Source organism: Oryzias latipes, chromosome 1 (genome assembly GCF_002234675.1).
Source record: "Oryzias latipes chromosome 1, ASM223467v1".
Lineage (NCBI taxonomy): Eukaryota > Metazoa > Chordata > Actinopteri > Beloniformes > Adrianichthyidae > Oryzias > Oryzias latipes.
The window spans coordinates 7,948,834-7,972,068 of record NC_019859.2 but is presented as its reverse complement, the minus strand read 5'-3'; the positions used below and the strand labels follow the sequence as shown (position 1 = coordinate 7,972,068).

The 23,235-nt window shown below is 42.0% G+C and overlaps 1 protein-coding gene across 1 annotated transcript in view; it reads right to left on the bottom strand.

Moving 5' to 3' along the window:
• slc24a3 (solute carrier family 24 member 3) overlaps positions 1–23,235 on the bottom strand; it is a 58,850-nt gene that overhangs the window by 12,386 nt on the left and 23,229 nt on the right. The window contains exons 3-6 of the mRNA XM_011493861.3: positions 5,959–6,035; positions 2,678–2,752; positions 1,516–1,600; positions 1,180–1,283 (exon numbers count right to left, since the gene is read on the bottom strand). Coding sequence (XP_011492163.1) covers positions 1,180–1,283; positions 1,516–1,600; positions 2,678–2,752; positions 5,959–6,035 — 341 coding nt within the window. The remainder of the gene's footprint in view (positions 1–1,179; positions 1,284–1,515; positions 1,601–2,677; positions 2,753–5,958; positions 6,036–23,235) is intronic.

Genomic DNA, 23,235 nt, shown 5'->3' with positions numbered 1-23,235 from the left:
CTTCTGCTTTGTGTTCTGCAGCCTTCACTGTTGGCTTTATGACACTTTATGTTTTATGAATATTGATGAATTCATCTTAAAAATTAGTTCGTTTTCAGACTCATAAATTCCTGATTTGGGGAAGGAGCTTGGTGGCAAATTCAGCCAAACAGTTTTCTTCATGAAAGTGTGAAATATTGTGAAAAATGAAAGCTTTTACAGCTGTGTGTGTTGGCATGCGACATATTGAAACTCATGTAAATAGTTTTGCTCTTGGCTTAAAAAAGATCTGATCCCCAGTCTTCTGAAAGTTGGACTTTGCTTGGAAGGATTTCCCTCCTGAGTGATGAAAACGCAGGGAGCCCCCAATCTCCTGATTTTACACTGCTGCTGTAAACATCAGGTCAGGGTCAGAGGTCACAGCTCTACAGGGTTGTTGATGCTCAGCAAAGCTGTCCTCCTTGTTCTGAACTTCACCGTACTGCAGAGGTAGCTGAAGCCAGGAAACCTTTTTCCTCGCCACATGTGGTTATTATTTCGGTGTGATTACGTCATGTAAGGGTTAATGGCCGACGAAGTTTGTGTTATCAGAAATTAACAGACGATGTGGAACCCTGAACCGTCCGATGCAATAACCCGCTTATACCATGGTCACTTACAAAAGAAATAAATGTTCCACCAGTTTTTAGTACTTTATTCTTGTTATTTTTTCGGTTTGTATTTGTTGCGCTGCTTCGACCTCCGTCTTGACTGCAGCGGCAAAGGAAAGCGATATATATGCTGATCGTCACGATGGGTTAAGGAGACAAAGTTCACCTCTCACTGATTGTTTTTGTCCAGATGATGAAGCTAAAGTTTGTTTTAAAGAAGCCGGCGCAGTGATACAAAACATTTCAGCTATGTGACCGGAACCTCTTTTTTAGGCGTGCGGTTATCACTGTGGGTCATCACTTTTTAATGCACACCCAGCAGCCAATCAGAATTGAGGATTCACCCTTCCATGGCATAACAACGATGGCATCCCCGTTTGGACTGCAGTGCATTTCTTTTTCTCAGAGCTAATCCTCGTCCTCAGATCCTCTCTGTGACGCGGCAGGAGTCCCCAGAGGGCGGCTGCTCTGAGCGGCGCTTTGCACAGAAGCATCATTTAGTCTCTGCCAGCGTCTCAGCACAGAGGGAGGATGTGGTGGAGCATCATACCTGGCCGGCAAAGAAGCCGCAGACGCCAATGATGCAGAGGATGTTGAAGACCGCCGAGCCAACGATCGTCCCAACTCCCACGTCCCCTTTGGTGATAAACACACCTGCAGCGGAGTGTCCCCACAAGACATAAAGCATTACCATCTAATCGACAACAATTAAGTATGTAGTTGAGTACTTTTTAAATATTTTATTCATCTGGCACTTCATTGTACATTTCTCTGGCTGGAAAGGAAACACATATGCTGCAGCATCTTTAGATCATTTAGTTCTGATGCAGTTTGTGAAGCAAGATCGCTGAAGTCCCACGAACAGCGGAGGGAGAAACTCTGTTACCTATCACCGACGTGAAGAGCTCTGGGGCCGAGCTGCCGGCGGCCATGAAGGTGGCGCCCGCCACATCCTCGCTGAGATCCAGACGCTGAGACACCAGAGGAGAACGTTTGAGGAAAAACAGCAGCAGGACTTCAGCAGCCTCGAACTCTAACGGCTGTTGACGACGCACAATAGCGGACAGAGTTCTGTTTTTTATTTTTACTTTTTAAATGACCAACCGATGTCCTTCTTCAAATAACCACCGTAAGAAATGTTGTACTTTTACTAAATATTACTGTTGTGATTAACATGTAACTGTGTTTGTTGATGCTCTTTTGTGTTCTCAACATTTAAATAATCTGATATTTTGACAAATTCCTAATTTCTTTTTTTTTTTTAAACGTCATTCCATTTTTTCTGCTTCCTAGCCTTTAATAATTACAAATTTTTAGCATTTTTGTGAAAATAAGTATTATGCATTGCTGCATCTGGTTTGTCTTCTTCAGCTAATAAATAAGCCGTTTCATTTTTCAGACTTAACTGTTCTAACTGCTGGATCTGACTCTGTACTCACAAAGTGAACACAATCGAACCCTTCACACCGTATGCCGCTCATTTGAAACATACCATTGAATCCGGGACTTCTCTTAATTTAGCATCACCTTGAATGGAAAAAACACTGAATAATATATTTTTAAATAACGGTGAAACAACTTGAGGCATGAAATGAAAATCAGCTTTTAGAATTCCTCTAAAAAATGTCTAAAATATACAATTAATGAGAGTAAACTTTTGAGGACACGCAGTTAAAAACTTTTGTTGTTTAGTTATTTATTCTTCTTTAATCACCTAAAAATGAAGCAGTTATTAGAAATATTGGGTAATGGATCCTTGATTTGGTTGATCGTCTCTAAAATGAAGTGATCTGGTTTTGAGGAAGCCTCATTCGAGCAGCATCAGGTAAACCTTGAGGTTTTGGAGAGGTTGGACATGTTTTTAGTTTTAGGTGTTGAATTTTCTGTGGAATCGTGTCTCAGTTTTGAGAAAAAACTAAAAATCTCTCTGGTGAGGTTCTGGGTTTTGGCGTCTTTAAATCTGGCAGCTTTCATTTGAACACTGGCAGAGCAGAACTGTGTTGTGGCTGCAGAAAGGGGGGGGGGGACGTACAGATGGGCTTTTTTACCTCACAGATCTTCTCCAGGGAGGGGACGAAGTAGTCATCGCAGACAAGGGCCAGAGCGCAGAACATGTAGAAGGTCTGTGAGGAGACGAGCAAAGAATGAGTGAAGTGACTCATCCTGCTGGCGTTCTGCAGAGGCATCCAGCTGTGTGCCGTTCCTGCAGAGCTGCGCTCCGACGGCTGAAATATTTGGAATATTTTGCAACCGTCCTGCATGTCACGGCAGCGAATGCCTCTGCCGCCTTTTCCCTTCAGCTCACGGATGCGTCTTTCATTATGAATGATTCAGCAGTAAGTCTAATGGCTGACGGCTGCAGAGTCATAGATCTGATCTCATGCAAATGCAGCGGCGTACGTTCACGGATGCAGCATTAAAAATGGATGCCCGGCCTGTGGGCTCGCACTATTTACATTTTTAAACAGGGAAGTTAGTTTTTACTTTTGCAGCACGGTGGCATTAAAGCCACTCAGGGGGGAGTTTGTTCACACAGCTTCTGCCTCTGCTGAAGCGACCTGGAAGAAGAAAAGCAACACAACGTTGACTGCAGCAGAACCAACATCTGCAAAAGCTGCAGGAACTCCACCTTTCTGATGTTTTCCCAATGTTTGATTTTATTTAAATCAGAACATTTTCAATCATTACATTTGCCTTCTAATCCCCTGTTGTTAGTTTTTATGTCGGAAACCACCTTCCGTCTGCTGCAGCTGTGATGTTTTAGGAATAAAAATTGGACTTTGTATGGAAATAACAGAAGAAAATCTTATGAAAACCTTCCATTTTAAGAGAACATTTCACAGACTTCTCCATAAACCTGCACAGAAGTTCAAAAAGGTCCTACAACTCACAAAAAAGGCTCAGAGGTCAGATTTGCATTGCAAATATCTCCCTTCATGAGGGTAAAACTCTATAGTAACCATTAAATTACTTTCATATCCAGAGCTCAGAAGTATGTGTATACATTTTTTTTTTTGTCAATGGTAAAGTAATTTTTTAAATTTCCATAGCAACCGATGTTTTTCTTTTTCTTTTTAAGCCACTTTCATTCTAACAGTAACACCAACCACCAGCTGATCACAGCTGAACAGGAATCCTGCATTTAGAGAGCCTGTTAACAGGGCAGGTTAAATAAAGAATTTATTGTTCACTGTTAAAAAAGGACTGTGAAGTGTTTGTTTGTAATTATATTGCGTAACTTAAACAAAACCATTGGTTTTGAAGGTGCCCCACCTTCATGAGCACAAATGGATCAATTTTACCTGAAAGTTGATCGGGAAATGAGATCGATCACATTTTTAGCACCAGCTGAAGTGGAACTGGACAAAATGAAGTGAAGGGAACAGAATCCTGTGCGCCATATCCTCCTTCTTAATGGAGATGTCACTGAAATTCCCATGGTTGAGAATTAAACATTTAAGAAGGAAATGAAGCTGACACACTTCCATAATGCATTGCAAAACCTTCCCTTTATAAATATAATGCTCCAAAGTAACCATCCATTTTTTATAATGCCTACAATTAAAAAAATATTGGTTTTTTTTGCCAGTTTTAAATAATTTCTTTGAATTCTTTATAGCTATAAAGCTTTATTTTCCTTCAGTCCTCGTATTGTTGCAATGAGATAAAAGTGTAATGTCGAATTCGGGTGTCAGGTTGAGGAGGTTTGAGGCGAGGAAAACGGGAGAGTCACATTTTTTCAACTCCAACTCATTTCAGGGGTCAAACACTTTTCCATTTCTCTGCTGTGAATCTCATCTTTGGCTCTCTGAAAGCAGCGATTAGAAGTCCATCAAGGTAAAGTGAGAGCTGCAGCTGCAGAATCGAGGTGCCGGCCGTGAACCTCCATGAAAGCGATGGAGGAGGACCGGAGAAGACAACGGAACTTCACGCTGAACTCAGATCATGGACATTTACAGCAACCACACTTCAGAGGTTGCTATGATGGCACCTGTTCCCTATGTTTTGTTGCTGTTTGTTGACCTAAAAGACCTACTCTGATCATCTCGCAATCTATTTTCAAAGTGTTCCCAGTGGTCTTTTAATTATGATTATGCCATTTTTAGCCAAAATTTTAAAAAACTGTCGTTATCTAGGACATAGTTTCAGCAGAGTGACAGTAGTTCATTAGAAATCTACTTCTGAATTATTATAGTCCAGACTGTTGGCGTGGAGTAAGCCCGCCCCCTTTTCCCATCCTCCATCTGTATACACGCCCTCCCACTAGCTTATAGCCCCTCACACCTCTCAACCTAACATTACCGCTGCAGCAAAGTGGCAAGAACAAAATGATCTAAACCACCATTTTCCTCCAACCGACTCTTTTAACTTTGCATAACAAAATACATCACAACAAACGAAATCAAATGTTCTGGAGACTCCATTTACTGTATTGTTTTTCCAATAAATACTATTCTTTAAAACATTTGGTTTCCTTTTTCTTTTTCTTTCTGTGTTCCACCATGCTGCTTCCTCTTCAGTGGTAAACTTCGGTAGTACACGTCCCGTCGTGGACATGCTAACAAACAAAGCTGACACGATCACATTTAGTTAAAACATTGGGAACAATTTGGTTCTGCATTTTCTATCATAACTGATCATTTCAACACATCACAGTTATAAAGATTAGCATTATTGGTAAACAATCAATATTTTGTCCTCAAACACATACAAAAACCCAACGAAACCTTTTGGAAAAAGAACATTTTTATACCTAAAACTAATGCAAAGACCAATGGCAAACACAACCAGGTAACAACACTTTCAGCACTAATACATTGTCCGGAAGTATAACAAGTCCTTCCAGGATCTTGTGGGAACTTTTTATTAACTGTTGAGGCACGAAAATCATAAGACCGTTTTTCTAAAGAGTTGTTTTTCAACTAAAGTCTGTAAGAGGACATACCAGGTCTAAAGCGGTTGCAAACCGCTTCACCACAGTGCCACCCATTTTAAGCGTTCAACGCCAAAGCTTTCGCTCCAGTGTTGGCGTTTTTTGTTTCGCACACAGGGACAGGAAGCTTTGCGCCAACTGAGTAAATGGCGGATGAGTTCAGGTAGTTTGAAGAGCATGTGATATTCTGCTGTAACGACTATAAAACGGGAACAAATACTCAACAAAACTAAACGTAACAAACCAATGGTTACTAAGGACCGTCACGTTCATGGAGATCACCACTTTTCACATACTCCACAGCCACACTGGTGGTCTTGATTTTCCACCTCAGATCTTTGTCTTGGAGGTTTAACAGGCGTCTTTACCACATCGTGAACAGCCAGGTGAACTTACACACAGGACATGCAAGGCCACAGCTCCCTCCGTCCGCTCTTCGTTGGTGAACAGGTCTGTGGGAAACTCGTGCAGAGCTGCAAGACACAAAGAAGTTGCAGTTTAGGCCCCGAAATGAATCGATCGTCATGGTGATGTCAGCCTGTGCAATACGCACACGTATGTAAACTGCGATAAATGTTCCCGTAATCCTTGTGCTGTCCTAGGCACTTTAACATTGGGAGTTGGGTCATCTAGACCCACTAGACAGTGCTCTGAACCTTTTTTCTTCAATTGTTTCTGATCTTCACTGGTGTCCATGGATTACATAAAATCTTTCCACCTTTATCCACCTTTGTCATGGTAGGGAGAACACGTCAATGTAAGGGTGGGGTCATCTAAGATAGCACAAGGGTTAAATGTTGACACACATGGCAGCTTGAAGTATTAAAACAATCAAATAGAGGCCGTTATGATGAGGACCAATCTAGTGGCGCCCTTTTATGTTAGATGCCCGCCTCCTATGTAGACGTGGGTCTTTTGGATGATAATTTAAGTTTTGTTGACTTTTTTTAAATTAAACTGTTGCCGGGAAATAGATGTATTTTTTGGCTTTTGTTCTTCCATTTATTGATGTATCCCAAATCAACTCGTTGGTGGCCAAGGTGCAGAGGTTGAGCGTTCGGCCTCTGGTTGGAGGATCGCAGGCATGGTTCTCACCCCCACATTAATCCCGGTTGTTATAGGTTGGCTCCAGTGTTTGGCAGTGGTGTGTGTGTGTGTGTGTGAATGGGACTGTGACTGTAAAGTGCTTTGGGCCTTCTAAGAAGGTAGTAAAGCGCTGTACAACCACACGCCATTTACCGCATTGTCATCACAATCTTGATCACTAATATCGCACATTGGAAGCTTTTCCCATTTGTGCAGCCCTACTGCAGTTGAGAGCAGTACAAAGGTAAACATTCTGGTTTTCATGCTAATAATCACGATCAGGTAGCACCTTTATGTGAATGAATCACTGCTGAGATCTTCTTTGAGTTCTTCTGTATGTTTTTCAGCTCCCTCAACAAAAACGTTCAGGAAATTCCTGTTTGCGTGTTGATCTCTTTAGAACAGGGGAGCTCATTACGCAGATCATGATCGTAGGACGTGACGGTAGATCGCGTGCCATCAAAGATAAACAAAAAAAAATTTAAAAATACAGTTTAAAAAAAATCTCTGGCAAATCATCATCCTCACTGTGATATACGTCACTTGATTGACATTCAGAACGGCCAATCAAACATCCTCTGGAACATATGTCACTGTGTTTCACTACACTTCTCTTTTCATTCTTTCTTCTTCCGCCGAGTCTCTGGTTTAGGACTACTCTGGTCTGCAGGAGCGTTTATTAAGACCTGCCTGCCCACCCACCTGACAATGGGCCTCAGTACCTCAATGCTGAACAGGTAGCATCAAAGGACGACCGCTGATGTACAGCAACATAGGGGGCGGGTTCAACCACTTCCAAGTGATTTTAGCTCACTGCTTCCTTGGGGGCGGGGTCAAATATGAAAAGGAAATTTCCCTCTCACATGGAAGAAGGGATTTGAACCCACATCCAGTTGAAGCTTTTTACAATTTTAACAATTAGATAGATAGATGAATCACTTTATTAATCCCACAATGGGGAAATTTCATTTATCTGTGGCAGCAACACGACATTCAGAAATAATCTATATAATATAACATCAATAAAGGACATCACAAATGACAGTTATATTAAATAATTAAAAATATTACTAAAATTATTATGAAAAATTATTATCAAAAATGAGATTCTTATTAAATAAAGAAATAAATATTAAATATTAAATAAATACAGCTGCAAAACTGTAAAAAAACATTACAAATTTTTTTCAAAATACAGAAATAACTAATGAAGTTCACACCAAAAACAAAAACAAACAACTGTTCAGGAACAAAAAACAATTTAAAATTGAAAAACAACAACTACAACAAAAGAAAATAGATAAATGAGTGAATGAAAAAACACCCTGGGACCGTGGAGTGTCACTTTGACACGTTGTTGTACAGTCTGATGGCTGTGGGGAGGAATGACCTGCGGTAGCGCTCCTTCTTACACTGAGGGTGCAACAGTCTTGTGCTGAAGGAGCTGGTCAGCGCCTCTACAGTTTGGTGTAGGGGGTGGGAGGGGTTATCCATGATGGATGTTAGCTTAGCCAACATCTTCCTGTCCGCCACCTCCTCGATGGACTCAAGTGTGCAGCCCAGAACAGAGCCGGCTTTCCTAACCAGATTGTTAAGCCTCTTCAAGTCTCTGCCTGCACTGCCCTCCGCCCAGGACACAACTCCATAAAGGACCACTGAAGCCACCACAGTGTCGTAAAAGGTCCTCAGCAGCTATCTGCACACGCCAAACGACCTCAGTCTCCTCAGCAGGTGAAGGCGACTCTGGCCCCTCCTGTACAGAGCATCCGTGTTGTTGGACCAGTCCAGTCTGTTGTTCAGGTGAACACCCAGATATTTAAATGTGTCCACGACCTCAATGTCTGAACCCTGGATGTTCCCTGACTGTGATGGTGAGGACCTCCTGAAGTCCAGGATCAGCTCCTTTGTCTTGCTGGTGTTTAGCAGCAGGTGGTTAACTTCACACCAGCCAACAAAGTCAGAGATGACCCCCCTGTACTCCTGCTCATCCCCCCCTGATACACAGCCCACAATGGCACTGTCATCTGAGAACTTCTGCAGATGACAGTGGTGGGAGTGGAATTCTGCAGTGACTATTGATGTAAAATGTTTTTAGAAACAATATTTAAAACAATTCAGTCAGTTTGTTTTTCATTAAGTGAGTTCTTCATTAAGTGAGTCCAGGAAGACCAGTACCTGCTTTTCCTGGACTCACCCCCAATCCAACCGTTCCACTGCAGCTGATCCTGAATTGGAAACTGCTCAAAACTCTAAACAATCTCTGCACATTATTGACACTTTGTAAACTTATCAGCACATGGACACTGTTACACTATATATCATACTGGAGGCAACATAATTATATGTTTTGTGAAATTTCTTTTTATACTTAGTTATTTATACTTTTTTATACTTACTGCTGTCATAGTTAGTAATAAACTTGATAGACTTGCACTTTGTTGGACTGTCATGCAATAGATTTGAATAGATACACTTCGAATTTTCTTTATACATTATTTTTACAATGTTTTGCTTGTGTTTCACTTTTCTGGAGGTAACTAAAATTAAGCAAGTAATAAAAACATTTTATCAGTTTTTTTAATCTATTTTTAGGGAGCAGCTACGTATTTAACTTCATATCTAGGGCAAATGTGTATTTTAATTTCTGTTTTTAATGTTTTAACCTTTTTAAGTGAGTAAACCAACTTTTTTGAGTTCTTGGATCTTTTGAAATCTATAAATATGATTTGCTAATTCGCACAAATAAAAGAAAGCAGTGGATTGTAAAGACCAAATGGTGTTTCAGTCAGACAACTCATGCAATAAAGAAGATTTATTTCCATATTTCTTTTAGTTTGGCATAAGGCTCCATTCAGATACATGAAAACAAAGATCGAAAGAAAGAAAACTTTGGGTGTTAAACTATCCCTAACGGAGCTCAAAGGTGGAAGCCGGGGAGGAGGGTGGGGTGACGAAACAGATGAAAAGGGATTGGACCGCACACCTGGTCTGGAACTTAAGGAACTTAAGGACGCTGAACAGGGGAGTTAATTAGACTGAACCGCCCGCAGGGAGGAGTGACCAGGTAAACACACTGCTCTAGTTGAACACACTGCTCTAGTTGCCTGCCTGAAATACTCCCAAGGTAGTTCATTTTCTAAACACTTCGTGTCGACATTTAAACAGTCGGTGCTTTACACATGTAGGGTTGTAATGACTCCAGTTGGCCACCAGAGGTCACTGTTTATGTAATGTTGTTAAATGTTTATGTAAAAATAAGAAAGTTTGTGAAAGTTGTCATTTTTCAGATGCCGCCAATTTTTCTGTTGTTATGTATCTTTGTTCTATCATATCGTTTCTTCTACTGCGATGTGAAACCTTTGGCGGTACACATTGTTAGCATGCTAGCTATAGTGCTAACAGGAGTTTAGCACATAGACAAATTGGTTGTTAAACACAAATGTTCACACAGCAGGTTATGAAATTAACCCGCTTACATAATTACTAACATTAGTGAGCCCAGCAAGCCTAAATAGTACTTATGACACGGTTCTCATGCTAATTACACAGATGTGGCTAACCTGAGGCTTGGCTAACTATCGAGGAAATTAATTTCGATATAAAAATTCTACAGAAACATTTTCCAAACCCAGACTGGGAAAAAATACTATTGATGCTATGAACCAATGCCTTCATCTAGATAAAAAAGTATTTAAATATTTTAGAGTTACTGCGATGTCAAGTATGCCTACAGCTACTCCCCGAGGGGGGCGTTACATTCCTTAAAAACTGGCAGAGTGGCTCGGAACGACAGCATTCAGGCTATGCGGGGCCTAAAATCAAGACCAGAGGGGGTGTTATATGCAGACGGAGTGGTTGGGCACTTCATCATTCCACCTCCGTGTTATTTCAGTCCTCCTTCTCAACGTGCAGCGCAGGAAAAATAAGGGCAGAGAGAATAGTTCACCGGTTTCCCACTGTTTTCTCCCACTCCTTCCCTGTTTTGTACTCTGCTGACCTATTTGCATGAACAGTATCTTGCTGCGTGTGAGTGGCTGCTCTGTGTTCCACCGTAATAACTTTATAAGTCAAACACAACGCAGAACAGGCTGTAAAAAGCCACAAGAAACACAGAGCGGCCGAGCATTCTGCCATCTCTCAGCGACAGCTGGATGTGTTTAATATTTACTGTTAGCAGCCAGTGTGAGCTCGCCTAGATCCGAGCAGCCAAAATGCCATGCTGGTGTGTGAGCAGGAAAGCAGATCTTATGACAGGAGCACAAGAATACGAGACCGTGGAAAAACGTCCCCGGAGACGCAGATGGATCATAAACATCAGAACAAAATCCCTTCAAGTCCCGAAATAAAAACGCGACTTTTAATGATGTTTCCAGCGAGCGTGGAGTCCGGTGTCCCAGCAGAGGTAATAACTGCGAGGAGACGTGATGCAGAGCCACGCAGTCCCACAACAAACCCACTGAACCTTCGTGTAAACAACACTGGGAGGTTCCACTTCACAGCACCGAGTTGCCTCTAAAGCTCAATCACAAACACATGCCTGCACAAGTACACAAACGCTGTGTGTTAAGCAGAGCTTTCGTTTACCGTTCATGGGCTGCATTTCTGTCTGTTTTCAGACAAGAGACTCACCTATAAATTTGGTTTTACCTCACCTCTGCGTTTGATCCAGTCTCCTTCCTGTTTACTCCTCAAACTCACTTCAACAGAAGGTTTTTAGTGGCTGATGCAGACAGATGGTGGATGAATCGTCCAAAATGAAAAAAACAAAAAAAGTGTTTATTGAGGAAGATTTGAGAAGCCATAAAGAACCGGATTCTGCTTTTTTGCTGGGAGAAGCATCCGTTGGGGTCGTAACCACAGATGAAACAGCTGTTTTCTGAAATAAAACAGTTTTGCTGCTAAGCTCTGCTTTGATGATGCAACTGCAATGACATTGAAATGTCTGACTAAAAGCCACTGGAGGAGGTCAAAGAGCCGCTTCTTCTCCACATCCAGAAGGGTCAGCTGACGCCTTTCTGTGGAAATGTTACGGCCATGTTCAACCGAGAGGCGGCCCCCGCACACGCTAAAATGATTATATCTCCTTAATGGGCAGTGGACACAATGGTGTTTCCCCAAAAGAGCTGGAAGAAGGACGTCTGGATACAGATTTTAGACTGCTGGCCTTGTGACCCAAACCCTGAATTAGAAGCAGACAGTTGATGGACGGTCTTCACACGAGAAACCACCAATTTTGTGGAGCTGAGCAAAACTTTACTTTGCAGATGGGTTTGTAATTGGAGACTATTTTCCACCGGTCCTTGAGCTATGAGCTAAATTAGAAGACCTTTCGTGCATAAAATGCAATGACTTAGAATTAGGGGAAAAAATGCAAAATGCACATTGGATACCTTCACAAAATGGCTAACAAGTTCAACAGTAAGGTGATAAATCTTTGCTCGTCACTATCTTCAGTGAAGGTCTTAGATCTGCTTCATCAATGTCAGCCTGTCAGGCGTCTTCGCCCGTTTCCGGCTAAACTCCATGGCAACAGAGGTTTGTTGAGGCAGAGAGGAGAGGAAACCATCACCACAAACAAACTGGCTCCCAGAGTGAGTCCCGTCGCGTCACCTGCCATGAGGATGAATCAGACATGAGCAGAAGAAGAGGCTGTAAGTGGGGTCACAGGCTTGAACCCTGAACATCTGCTGGTGCTCTGCTCTGGGAGAAAAAAAAAAATCACACAAAGATGCAGAAAAAAATGGGGTTTTGTTGAATCATGCCGGATTCCCTTCACAACCGGCCTCAGTGGGGGAATCAGTCAGCATCACTCAGCCGCTCTCCTGCTGGAACTGACACCACTTTCACTACGCAGCCCCCCCCCCCCCCCCCCCCCCCCCCGAGGACAGACTTTGAATGGACGCGCAGCACGATTTCCTGCTGTGGTTTCTTCTCTTTTCTTCTCCTAGTGACAAAACTTGAGCAGCTTTTCTAAGAAATATTTCCCAAATGAAAAAAAAAATGCTAACTCCAGCTGTCACATTAAAAAGGGTCATTCCAGTTAACATGGTGTTTACAGACTCTGGAGTCTTTTCATGGATGGTTCAGTCCAAATTCTTGGAAAAGTTTTTACAAGAGTAAGTACAAGGTAAAGCTACTCTGTAGCCATGCAGAGAAGATGTCTTATTGTAAAGAAAACTATAAAATTACAACAGATTAAGATAAATACAAGTGAATTTATAAAGTTAAACGAGAGCAGTCATTACCGGAAACTGGAAATTTGTTGTTGCTATAGTGTCTGATTAGGACCTGATGAGCAAAAAAACAAGGAAATACTTTTAAATATGATGTAATTATCACATTTTTCACACCATAATTTACATTTTATCTAGATAAATGCTGTCAAATTTCTTGAATTATGTTTACCCTCCTTGAATGTGGGCACCAAGACCTTGCAGGGTAAAAAGTAGTTCTGTGGTTTAAGCAATGTCACAACCACAGATCACAGGAAGGAAATGAAAAAAAAGAAACTAGCATACCACCATTCCCCTTTAACAAAGCCACACTTTAATTGTTGTGTTCACTGTGGCTTCAATTTGACATCAGACTAAACTGGCATTGAAATTTCGGGGTTTTCAGACCAGACACATTTGGCCCCCCTTTAAGTGAACCAGACTTGGTTTCCTCCGATAATCCGGGACAAATTTTCAGTCTGAATACACCCAAGCGGACCCTGGTTCGGGACCCATCTTTCCAGGTGGTTTCGGTTAGTTTCCAATCAGACGGAACTTTGGTTCGCTTTAAGATTCCTCAGTCTGAATACAATCCGTTCCTGGAGCAGAGTGACTGAACCAAAACGGCCACCGTAGCCGACGTAAACAGAGCAGGAATGAATCAACAGAGTCGCGGACAAATATAAGGCAACCATTGTCGTGTTACCAAAGAGGAAGAAAGGGTTCAACTCTTTACCTGTTAGAACGTGTATTTTAACGCCGCCGAAAACGCTTCTTACATGCTTTTCTTGGTCTTGTTATGCGACAGACGCTGCTGTGACATCACCCTAAAAGCTACCGTGTAGTTCCTTAGGAAATCTCTGAAAATAATGCCACAAAACCACAACGATGCGCACCCTATGCATGTGGCATTAACATGTGGTCAGTAAGGTAGTAAGGGCGTCAGACTCCTGCTGGTTTTTCAGAAACGGAGCCTCATCTGCGGTTGAATACTTGAATCAGGTGTGTTTAGCCAATAAGGAGCCTCAATGGCAGGTTAGTTGTAGGACATGGGCCCTTGAAGCCTGAAATTGGACACCTGTGCACTAGAGTGTGGCACAAGGGCACCCTACAACAGTATTACCTGTATGTCATAAGTGCCTCCAACGCACATTAGTCCTACAAATAAAGTATTTCATGATACACTTACCGACAATTAAACATTCCATTTTCATGACGTCTCTTGAGGAAGCCATACGAGCTTCAAAGGAACTGCAGGACACACCTCCACTCCCCTTAATAAAACGGCTGCCATTCTCTACAACCCTCCACGAGCCTAAACAACCCAAAAATCCACAGCACCCGTACGGGTCAACGCCGTGTACAGATTTATGTGACCAACGCTTTAGTTTCTGTGGTGTTTTTCTACCCCTATGACCATCTTGGTGAAGTCTTAATGGAGAACCAATCTTAAAAAAAGGAAAACCTTGAGAAAAGTGATATGAAGTAGAGACTCCTTCACAAATACATCAATGACCCCACAACTGCCATGTTAGCCATGGATACAAAGGAAATCAAAGTTCTGCCTTTAAACTCGCCTGAATCTCTAACAGAAAGTTCTGCTGGTGGACGCTGTTGAAGGAGAGGCTACACCCTGTGTGGGCGGTCAACACTGTTTGATGCAGCCTCCAGCATTTATCCGTGTTGTTTTCTGTCTAAAGACTGCTCATGATGCACCGACACAGAAATCATATATTAACATTTCTGAAGACTCCAGCCTGGTGGAGAATATCTTCGTGTTAATCCTCACAACACGTTTCTCATACACAATATGTAAATATGCTGCAGATTAATTGAGTTTGTTGATGTGAGAATATGTCCGGCATTAATAAGGTCATTGCTGTAAGAAACTTTATGCAGCAGAGAGAAACTGTGCAAAGCGCGAGGTGGACGCACGTGCACGAGTCGGTGTTCTGGCCTGGGTTGCTCTTTTACACGTGTGCAGTACAATCCCCAGCAGACAGCCACCCTCTGCATCTTTACCTGACAAAGCTCTCCACCTCCATCCTTCCTGTTTATTTATACTCTGCGTGGAGCAGGGCTGGAATGGGGGGAGAAGTGCAGCAGTGCCTCTTGGGAGTTCCTGCAACCTCCGCTGTTAAACGGGAGGCGTCCAGCGCTTTCATCTCACTAATCTCCTGCTTTCAGACGCAGGCCGGCGGGAGCCACAGACCGCGTCATATTTCAGTTTTACCTCAAAAGTCATCGTAGGCGAATTTCCGGAAAATAACGTTTAGTGACAGGAAGAAGCAAAGAAGCAAAGAAAAGTCCTGTCAGAGAATCAAACAGTCAGACGTCAGGGGGTGGTTATCCTGTGAAGTGGATCTGTAAAAAAAAAACACGCAGCCTCTGTAGGGAGAAGCTATGACCTCTTATGGTTCCCCCCAAAAAAAAGTTCTGCCCACCCACGGCTTCCTTCATCACCCAGAATGACTGGAGTCGGAGGATGTGAGTCTTACATAACGCTCTGAGAGAAGATGCAGCAGAAGGTGGAAGGCAGCAGGCAGGGATCCAGAGTGAAAAATTCTGCCCTACTCTGCTCCCAGCCATGATGTAATACTGCTAAGAGGTTACCATGGGAACCAGCAGGCACCTCTGCCTGGGTTTGGCATTGGGGGAAATACGAGAAGGAGTTATAGGGGGGGTTGTGGGACCGCATTTGGTCTTTGGATGTTGGACTTGCTGCATGTGGATGGATGAGCTGCTCTGCTGGAGAAGCTCAGAGGACGGTGCACAGCTGGGAAGGGGAGGGAGGTTTGATCTACTATGGTGGTCTCCGTCAAAGTGATTTTCCATAACAACGACTAGAAATGTTCATATCTCTGCAATAAAGAGTTTAGCTGACTCGTTAGCATGTTCTTTATGGTTATTTTAATCACTGTTCATACGTTGCACTAATATACTAGATTCCTCCTGTGTTTCATGAAGTTAAATAAGCATCAATGTGTTCCTGTAGTGAAGCCTGCAGATATTCAGTCAAGTATTGTTATCTATTCCACTATTAGAATTTACATTTTAAGAGGAAATGTCCATTCTTGATCCCAAATTTTTCTCCCATAAATGCAGCTTATTTTCCAGTCACATATTCCAAAATCCCACCACAATCCAGGTTTTTCAGCTAAATCTGCAGGTGGCCGCGTGGAAGTCGCATTTTTACACGCAGAGGTTTTAAGAAAAAGTTCACGTTAAATGGCGACTGGACGTTTTTTGACATTGGTCAGTGGCCGCCCGGGCACATTTGGAGGTCACGCGGTGGCATTCCCGTGACAGGCCGGTGGCCGGAAGCCAGCAGCGTGATAACCCACTAATGGGAGGGTCTCCAAGGTCCCCAAAATCATCTGATGATCGGCCAATTTCAGACTACAGTAAACCCTTGTTTTTCGCGGGGGTTACGTTCCAAAAAGAACCCATGATAGGCAAAATCCGTGAAGTAGAAATTTCTTTTTTTTTTTTTTTTTTTACAATTATTATACAATTAAATCCTCTATTATACATTGAAAAGAAAGAACAAACCATTTTACAGGCTCAAGCATTTGTTTCACAAATTAAAGTACTTTAGAAACGCTTTTTTTCAACAAATAACTTCTGTACTCTACTGTCAAATAATAATTTGAATCATCGATGTGAACAGAAGGCTTCAAATTGCGGAGATTAGCCATGCCCACCGGGACCCGAGTAATTGGATTAAACGGGAGAAACTTTAAAATGATTATGAAAAAAATACAAAGTGCAGTGGGACAAATAGTGACTCAGGTGTATTTACTGCTCTTCAGACTGAACCGCTGAGACTGAACTGCTGCATCCTGACTCTGCTCTGCAGTGTTTTCTTCATTTGAAGCCCGTGGTGCAGGTGTGTGTTTGTTCAGGAAAAGAACATAGTGATTGGCAGTTGTTGTCGCTCTTTTTTTCTATGGGTTTTAGAGAAACTCAAAATTGCAGGATGATTTGCACGTACGTGTTGTAAATTTGGCACGCTGTTTTACGTACGTGGACATATTAAACCGCAATGTTATTGACGCACAGGTAGAGAAGAAGCAGAGGGACTTTTTAGCCAATCAAAAAGCAGAACACGATGCAGGATGCAAATCCGTGAAGTAGCGAAACCGTGAAAGGTAAACCGCGTTATAGTGAGGGATCACTGTACCACCTTCCAGCCGCTGCCCCTGCCCCCATGCTGCTGTCCCACTGCCACCGTGCGACTGTTAGATATCATGCGGTAGCATGGGCACTCGGCGAGGGCTGTTGACATGGGCCGGGGGACCGGCGATGGCCACGCATCAACCTGGCGATCCCAGCCAACCTGGGTCCAAATGGGGAGACAGCGTTGATGATGTTGATGGCACCACAGCGATTTATAGAGCTGCATCTTTACGGTTGATAAGACAGAAGATGACAGAAGATTGTGCTTCCTTTGGAGGCACTTCGTCTAAAAATATCTAAATTTACCAGACTATAATGTGTTTAAAATCGGAGTTGGGAATGACCCGCGGTGCAGAATGGCCCACTTTTTCTATACCCCCCCCCCCCAGCTACTGGGCGGCCAGTGGCACTTGATCTGGTTGGCCGTCGTCCAGAGACATTTACGCACCGTCCAATCAGATCTGCTGCAAAAATCTACTTCTACACATCAACATTTATTTTGTCCTCAAACTTCTATGAAACTATTGAAGTTTTGCAACCAGAAAAAGTCAAACACGCTGATCTTTATCGACGTCTTTGCTGCTCCAGTGATGAATGAGTCCCTGCTTTGGTGCTCTACAGAGAGCAGTGAAAAACTATGGATTTGCTATTCTTCTCTCCCCTGGTTTGTAATCAAACTACCAACTGAAGGCTATCCAGCTAATTATGACTACACTTATTCTCATCTACCATTACTGACTAATTATGCTCACAGGGAAATGTTTTTATCTTTTCTATGCGCTTGTTTTCTCGCTGTGAACACATCTTTTGAATGCTACCAGGGTCATTTGCTTGATTGACAATCTCAAGCTGCGATTACGCGCTGAAGAGGTGGAGAGAGTTGGCTCACTTCAGAGAAGAAGAAGAGGAAGAAACATCTTCAAAGAAATGATCTGCATGAAAGGTAAAAACTCCAGATCCCATCTGAGAGCCGCTCCCGTCTTTTTTTTTTTTTTTTCATTCATGTCAACATCCTTTGGAGGATCTGTAACCGTGGGAACGCATTCAGTCAGTGTCTGAACTCAAATCTCAGGATAACGGGAGAAATATGCCACAGCTGGCGAGTACACTTACTTTGCATCCAATCAAAGGGAATGGGTTCAGGCAAGCGTGATGCAGCCGTCCTGAATAAAATAAAACCAGTTTTCTCCAGATGATTTCTGACAACCCAGTTCTGGAGAATTACTCTAAGACGCACATGTGTTAGGAGTGGTTTTTATCGCACACCATTAAAGAAAATGGACAAAAACAAGAAGACGGGGGAAACAGCGACCAGCCTGACACAAAAAGATGCAGGTTCAATGGAAAAAAGAAAACCAATTGATGTAAATAATCAGGTAAACTAACAAAAACCAACCAGGCATGTAGCAAACATTTAAAGTTTTAATCTTTTGTCAGCTGATAAAAGCTAATATTAAATTTTATCAAAAAGTTGAAGAAAATAAAATAAAGGAAGCAAAACTTAAATTTAATGCCTAACAGTCTGAACAAGGTTCAAATTTGAATGACGTTTTGAAAAATGCTATAAATGTAAAATATTGAGTAAATAAGTTAATAATGCTCAACAGTAATAAAAGCAAAAGTAATTCTGAAATGTTTTATGCTAAATATACGCTAAATATGTTTGCAGATATTGAAAGATAAAAAGAGTTGAAATTAGGCCTGCACAATATACCGCAAATTTATCGTTACCGCGACATTAAGCTGTGCAATATGCATACCGCAAAAGACGGCGAAAATCGCAATAAATGGTTACCTTAAATGTGCTAAAACAATCTCATGGCAGCTTGAAATATTGAACAAATGAAATAAATCCCTTCATGCATTTAACCAATAGGAAGGACCCGTTTACGTCGTTGATCAATCAGATGAGCCCTTTTATGTTCGATGTATGCCTCCTATGTCGACAAGGGTCATTTGGAGTATCATTTTTAAACTGTTGCAGTGAACACGGAAATGATGTTTTTGGTTGTTTTGCTATTTGTTTATATACCGCGAATTATATCGTTATCGCAATATTAATCACCAATATCGCATATCGCGAGTTTTCCTCATATCGTGCAGCCCTAGTTGAAATAAACTTTAACAAGTTTAAACTGCTAATGTAATTGTAAATGTGTCTAAAAAAGTGCAGAACAGCTGAAAGCATTTCACTGATTTACATTTAGTCATCATAGCAGTTGATTTAAGGGAATTACAGATTTTTTACAGTTGAGAAGAATTTGAGGATAAATGTCTGTTTCACAGGTTGTCAAAAAATATGAATCACCAAAAAAGTTGAAAAAAATTAAACAAATGTATGAAACTCCATCTTAAATGATTAGAATGTGAAAAAAATAATAATAATCTGAAATTCATTTGAAAAATGTGTCAGATTTTAAAACAAAGTAGAAATGTCCGATGAGTCATTTTTGGTTTTGTTGAGTTGGTTTTGTTGGATTTTTATAAAGTCTAAACAAATAAACCAATTCAGTAAAATCCCAATTTGATCAAATCAAAGCAGACGAACTGATTAAAGTTCATCATTACTAAACTTTACTGAGGCAGGAAACCAAACCTAAAGTTTTAGCTAAACAGTCCCCAGCAAGGTGAACATTTGAAGGGTTTTTGTAGAATGCAGAAGAAATAAGCCAAAGGCTCAAAGCCCCTAACACTTAGGTTCACCCCCATGCACATGCTGTGTGCATTCCAAACACACGTGCAAGGCTGCAGGCTTGTTCTGCACATGCTCAGTGTGCGACGATGATACGGGGCGACACATCGCATGTCAGAAGGGTCGTCACCGTGCCCAGAACGTGTGACATTTAAGGACTCCTGCTTTTTTCCCGTGGTTCCCTACAGGTTTGTAGCACGTGAACACGCACATGAACACGCACATGAACATGCACGTGAATGTAGAGCTTTTCCTAATGTGACGGGAACTGCGCAAGGATCTAGTCTGCTCCTCTTGAAGACAACTGAAGGGAAGCAGGGGGGGGGGGGGGGAGTCATGTGAGGTCACATGATCAGCCATAATCCACTTAAATTCAAAATTATTTAAAGAATTCATTTGTTTGGCCAAAAAATATCTTTATTCTTGGAGCCGATGATTAAACCACTAAGTTTAGCTTTACTTTGACTGCAGGTAATGCTGCACACCTTTGTGACTGCAGTTAATGCTGCACACCTGTGTGACTGTAGGTAATGCTGCACTCCTGTGTGACTGCAGGTAATGCTGCACACCTGTGTGACTGCAGGTAATGCTGCACACCTGTGTGACTGCAGGTAATGCTGCACACCTGTGTGACTGCAGGTAATGCTGCACACCTGTGTGACTGCAGGTAATGCTGCACACCTGTGTGACTGCAGGTAATGCTGCACACCTGTGTGACTGCAGGTAATGCTGCACACCTGTGTGACTGCAGGTAATGCTGCACACCTGTGTGCCTGCATGTTATGATGCACCTGTGTGATTGTAGGTAATGCTGCACACCTGTGTGACTGCAGGTAATGCTGCACACCTGTGTGACTGCAGGTAATGCTGCACACCTGTGTGACTGCAGGTAATGCTGCACACCTGTGTGACTGCAGGTAATGCTGCACACCTGTGTGACTGCATGTTATGATGCACCTGTGTGATTGTAGGTAATGCTGCACACCTGTGTGACTGCAGGTAATGCTGCACACCTGTGTGACTGCAGGTAATGCTGCACACCTGTGTGACTGCAGGTAATGCTGCACACCTGTGTGACTGCAGGTAATGCTGGACACCTGTGTGACTGCAGGTAATGCTGCACACCTGTGTGTTCGTAGGTAATGCTGCACACCTGTGTGACTGCAGGTAATGCTGCACACCTGTGTGACTGCAGGTAATGCTGCACACCTGTGTGACTGCAGGTAATGCTGCACACCTGTGTGACTGCAGGTAATGCTGCACACCTGTGTGACTGCAGGTAATGCTGGACACCTGTGTGACTGCAGGTAATGCTGCACACCTGTGTGTTCGTAGGTAATGCTGCACACAGTCTGTGAATTTAGGTTCTCAGAGTTTTGTTTGACTTCTTAATGTTACAAACAGTGAATGAAAGAAATCCAAATTTATATTAGTCACAGAGAAAGCCGTAGAAAATAAGTAATTCATAAAACAAAGTCAAACATTTAATCAGAGTTTAAAGTCTTAAAAAATATGTTTTTAACAATTTTTTGTAAAGTAAAAACTCCTAATCAGATACATTCCAGCTTCAACGTGAATAGAATAGAATAAATCCAAATTATATTAAAATCTTTTCAGCACAAAGAATGTTTGAGAATGTAACCATCCTTTGTCTGGAAATGTAGGCAAAACAAGTGAACTTCTCAAACATAAATCCTAAACTTTCCCAGTAAACTTTCACCTGACTTTATAAAAGATGATGCAAATTCTAGACATTTTAGAAACATGTCATAAAATAACGGATGACATTTGTCCTTGCAAACTGTTCCCATGGAAAAAATGCACAAAATGTAAGACTTCAACAAGCTAAATAAACCAATTTAGAGTGAGCAGCTGGTTTTAGGAATAAAAAATATGTACCATTGTGTGCTGCTATAAGGATGAAATAGTGTTATGTTACAAACTCTGTCAGCAGAAAAAAGTATTACATGGAACAAAAAAATGTTGGACAACGCCTAGAGTCCAAAAATCAAAAACCGGTGTGGTTTTTTTTAGTACATAGTTTCTGCAGAGAGGCAGGAGTTCATTAAAAGTGTACCTCTGAGTTGTGGGCGGGACTACTGAAGCAACCCCACTCCCCTTCCCCTCCCCATTGGTGAAAGCTCTCTGTTTACATGCCCTTATGCTGAAAAGTCCCTTTCAACCCCCAACCTAACATTACGGGTGAAACAATAAAGGTGAGCAACACTGGAGCTATCCAGTCGCGAAGTTTAGATCCAGATTTTAGCTCAGACGAGGAAAAACAAAGACGTGGATCTATTTGTCTACGAGTGGATCCATCAGATTGGAGCAAAGCAGGGAGCTGAAGGTCCGCCAAGCGTATTTATTACGACACTGCATTTTTTCGTCTGCTCCTGATTCATAACAATTTGAATAAAGAAAGACTCAGAAATCATAGTAGTAGCTTTAGGGCTTTGTCAATTGGCAATTGACAAAGCCTATTGGATAAGAGGTCAGACGTCTTCTAACTTAAAAAAAACAAGTCCAGATGACAACCCCTAAAGCTACTACTATGATGGAATCAACCTGGATGAATGAGAGTCTTCATAGACAATACTCAGAAATGCAATTTTGAGAGGATTTTTCTTTATATGTCTTCCATCATCAGAAAACACCACAAGAACATGTTAAAAACACAATTTTCATCTGAGTGGGTCTTTAAGTACTAAATGCAAGAAAATCAGTGCTACAAATCTTACATTTAGCTTTAAAGTAAAGTTTAATGAAATCCAATAGGAACTGTTAAAGAAATATACAACATCCATTTTCCCCTTCCCCAGTCCTTGCAAACTCATATTTAAAGTTTACATTTGCAGAACAGACCAGAAGGTTAGTTAAAGTTATTGTTTTACACTAAAATATTTAATAATTTAAGTGTGTGTTGATGGTATGATTGTAAAACACATAAACATTTGTTTCTAGACACACAAAAATGATGCTGTAAGTCTATAAAGAACATGAGAAATTCCTTCTATGTTCGGCGTTTGCTCACAGCAGCCGCGCCTGCGTCGTTTCCCAACGGTGCAGAAGTTTTATGGTTGAGAGCCTGAACCGTGACGCGGCAGGAACATCCTGTCCTGCTTTTGGTTTCTGCGGCAACAGCCTCCGTTGTCACACCGCATCTCCCAGCGGAGCAGCAACATGAATCGGTGCATCGCAACTCATGTGAATAAGTTTCGGCATGACCCCGGCGCCTTCAGTGCACCGACTCTGACTCAGGCGTTGCTACGGCAACAGAGGCAGCGCTGCTTCTGCTGGAAGCCGCTCGGGTTCAGTCAATTGAAGCCGAGCACAAAGCTCCTCGTGACTCACGTCTTTGGAGAAACGGCTGCTGCAGTCGCATCAGATGAATGAGAGGAATGATTAGATGCACGAAGTCGCATGAAGCGAGAACGCAGAGGATGATCTCTCATCTGAGACGATGAATCATCAGTGAGTTCTGGCTTTGGAAATGTGCTTTAGAGG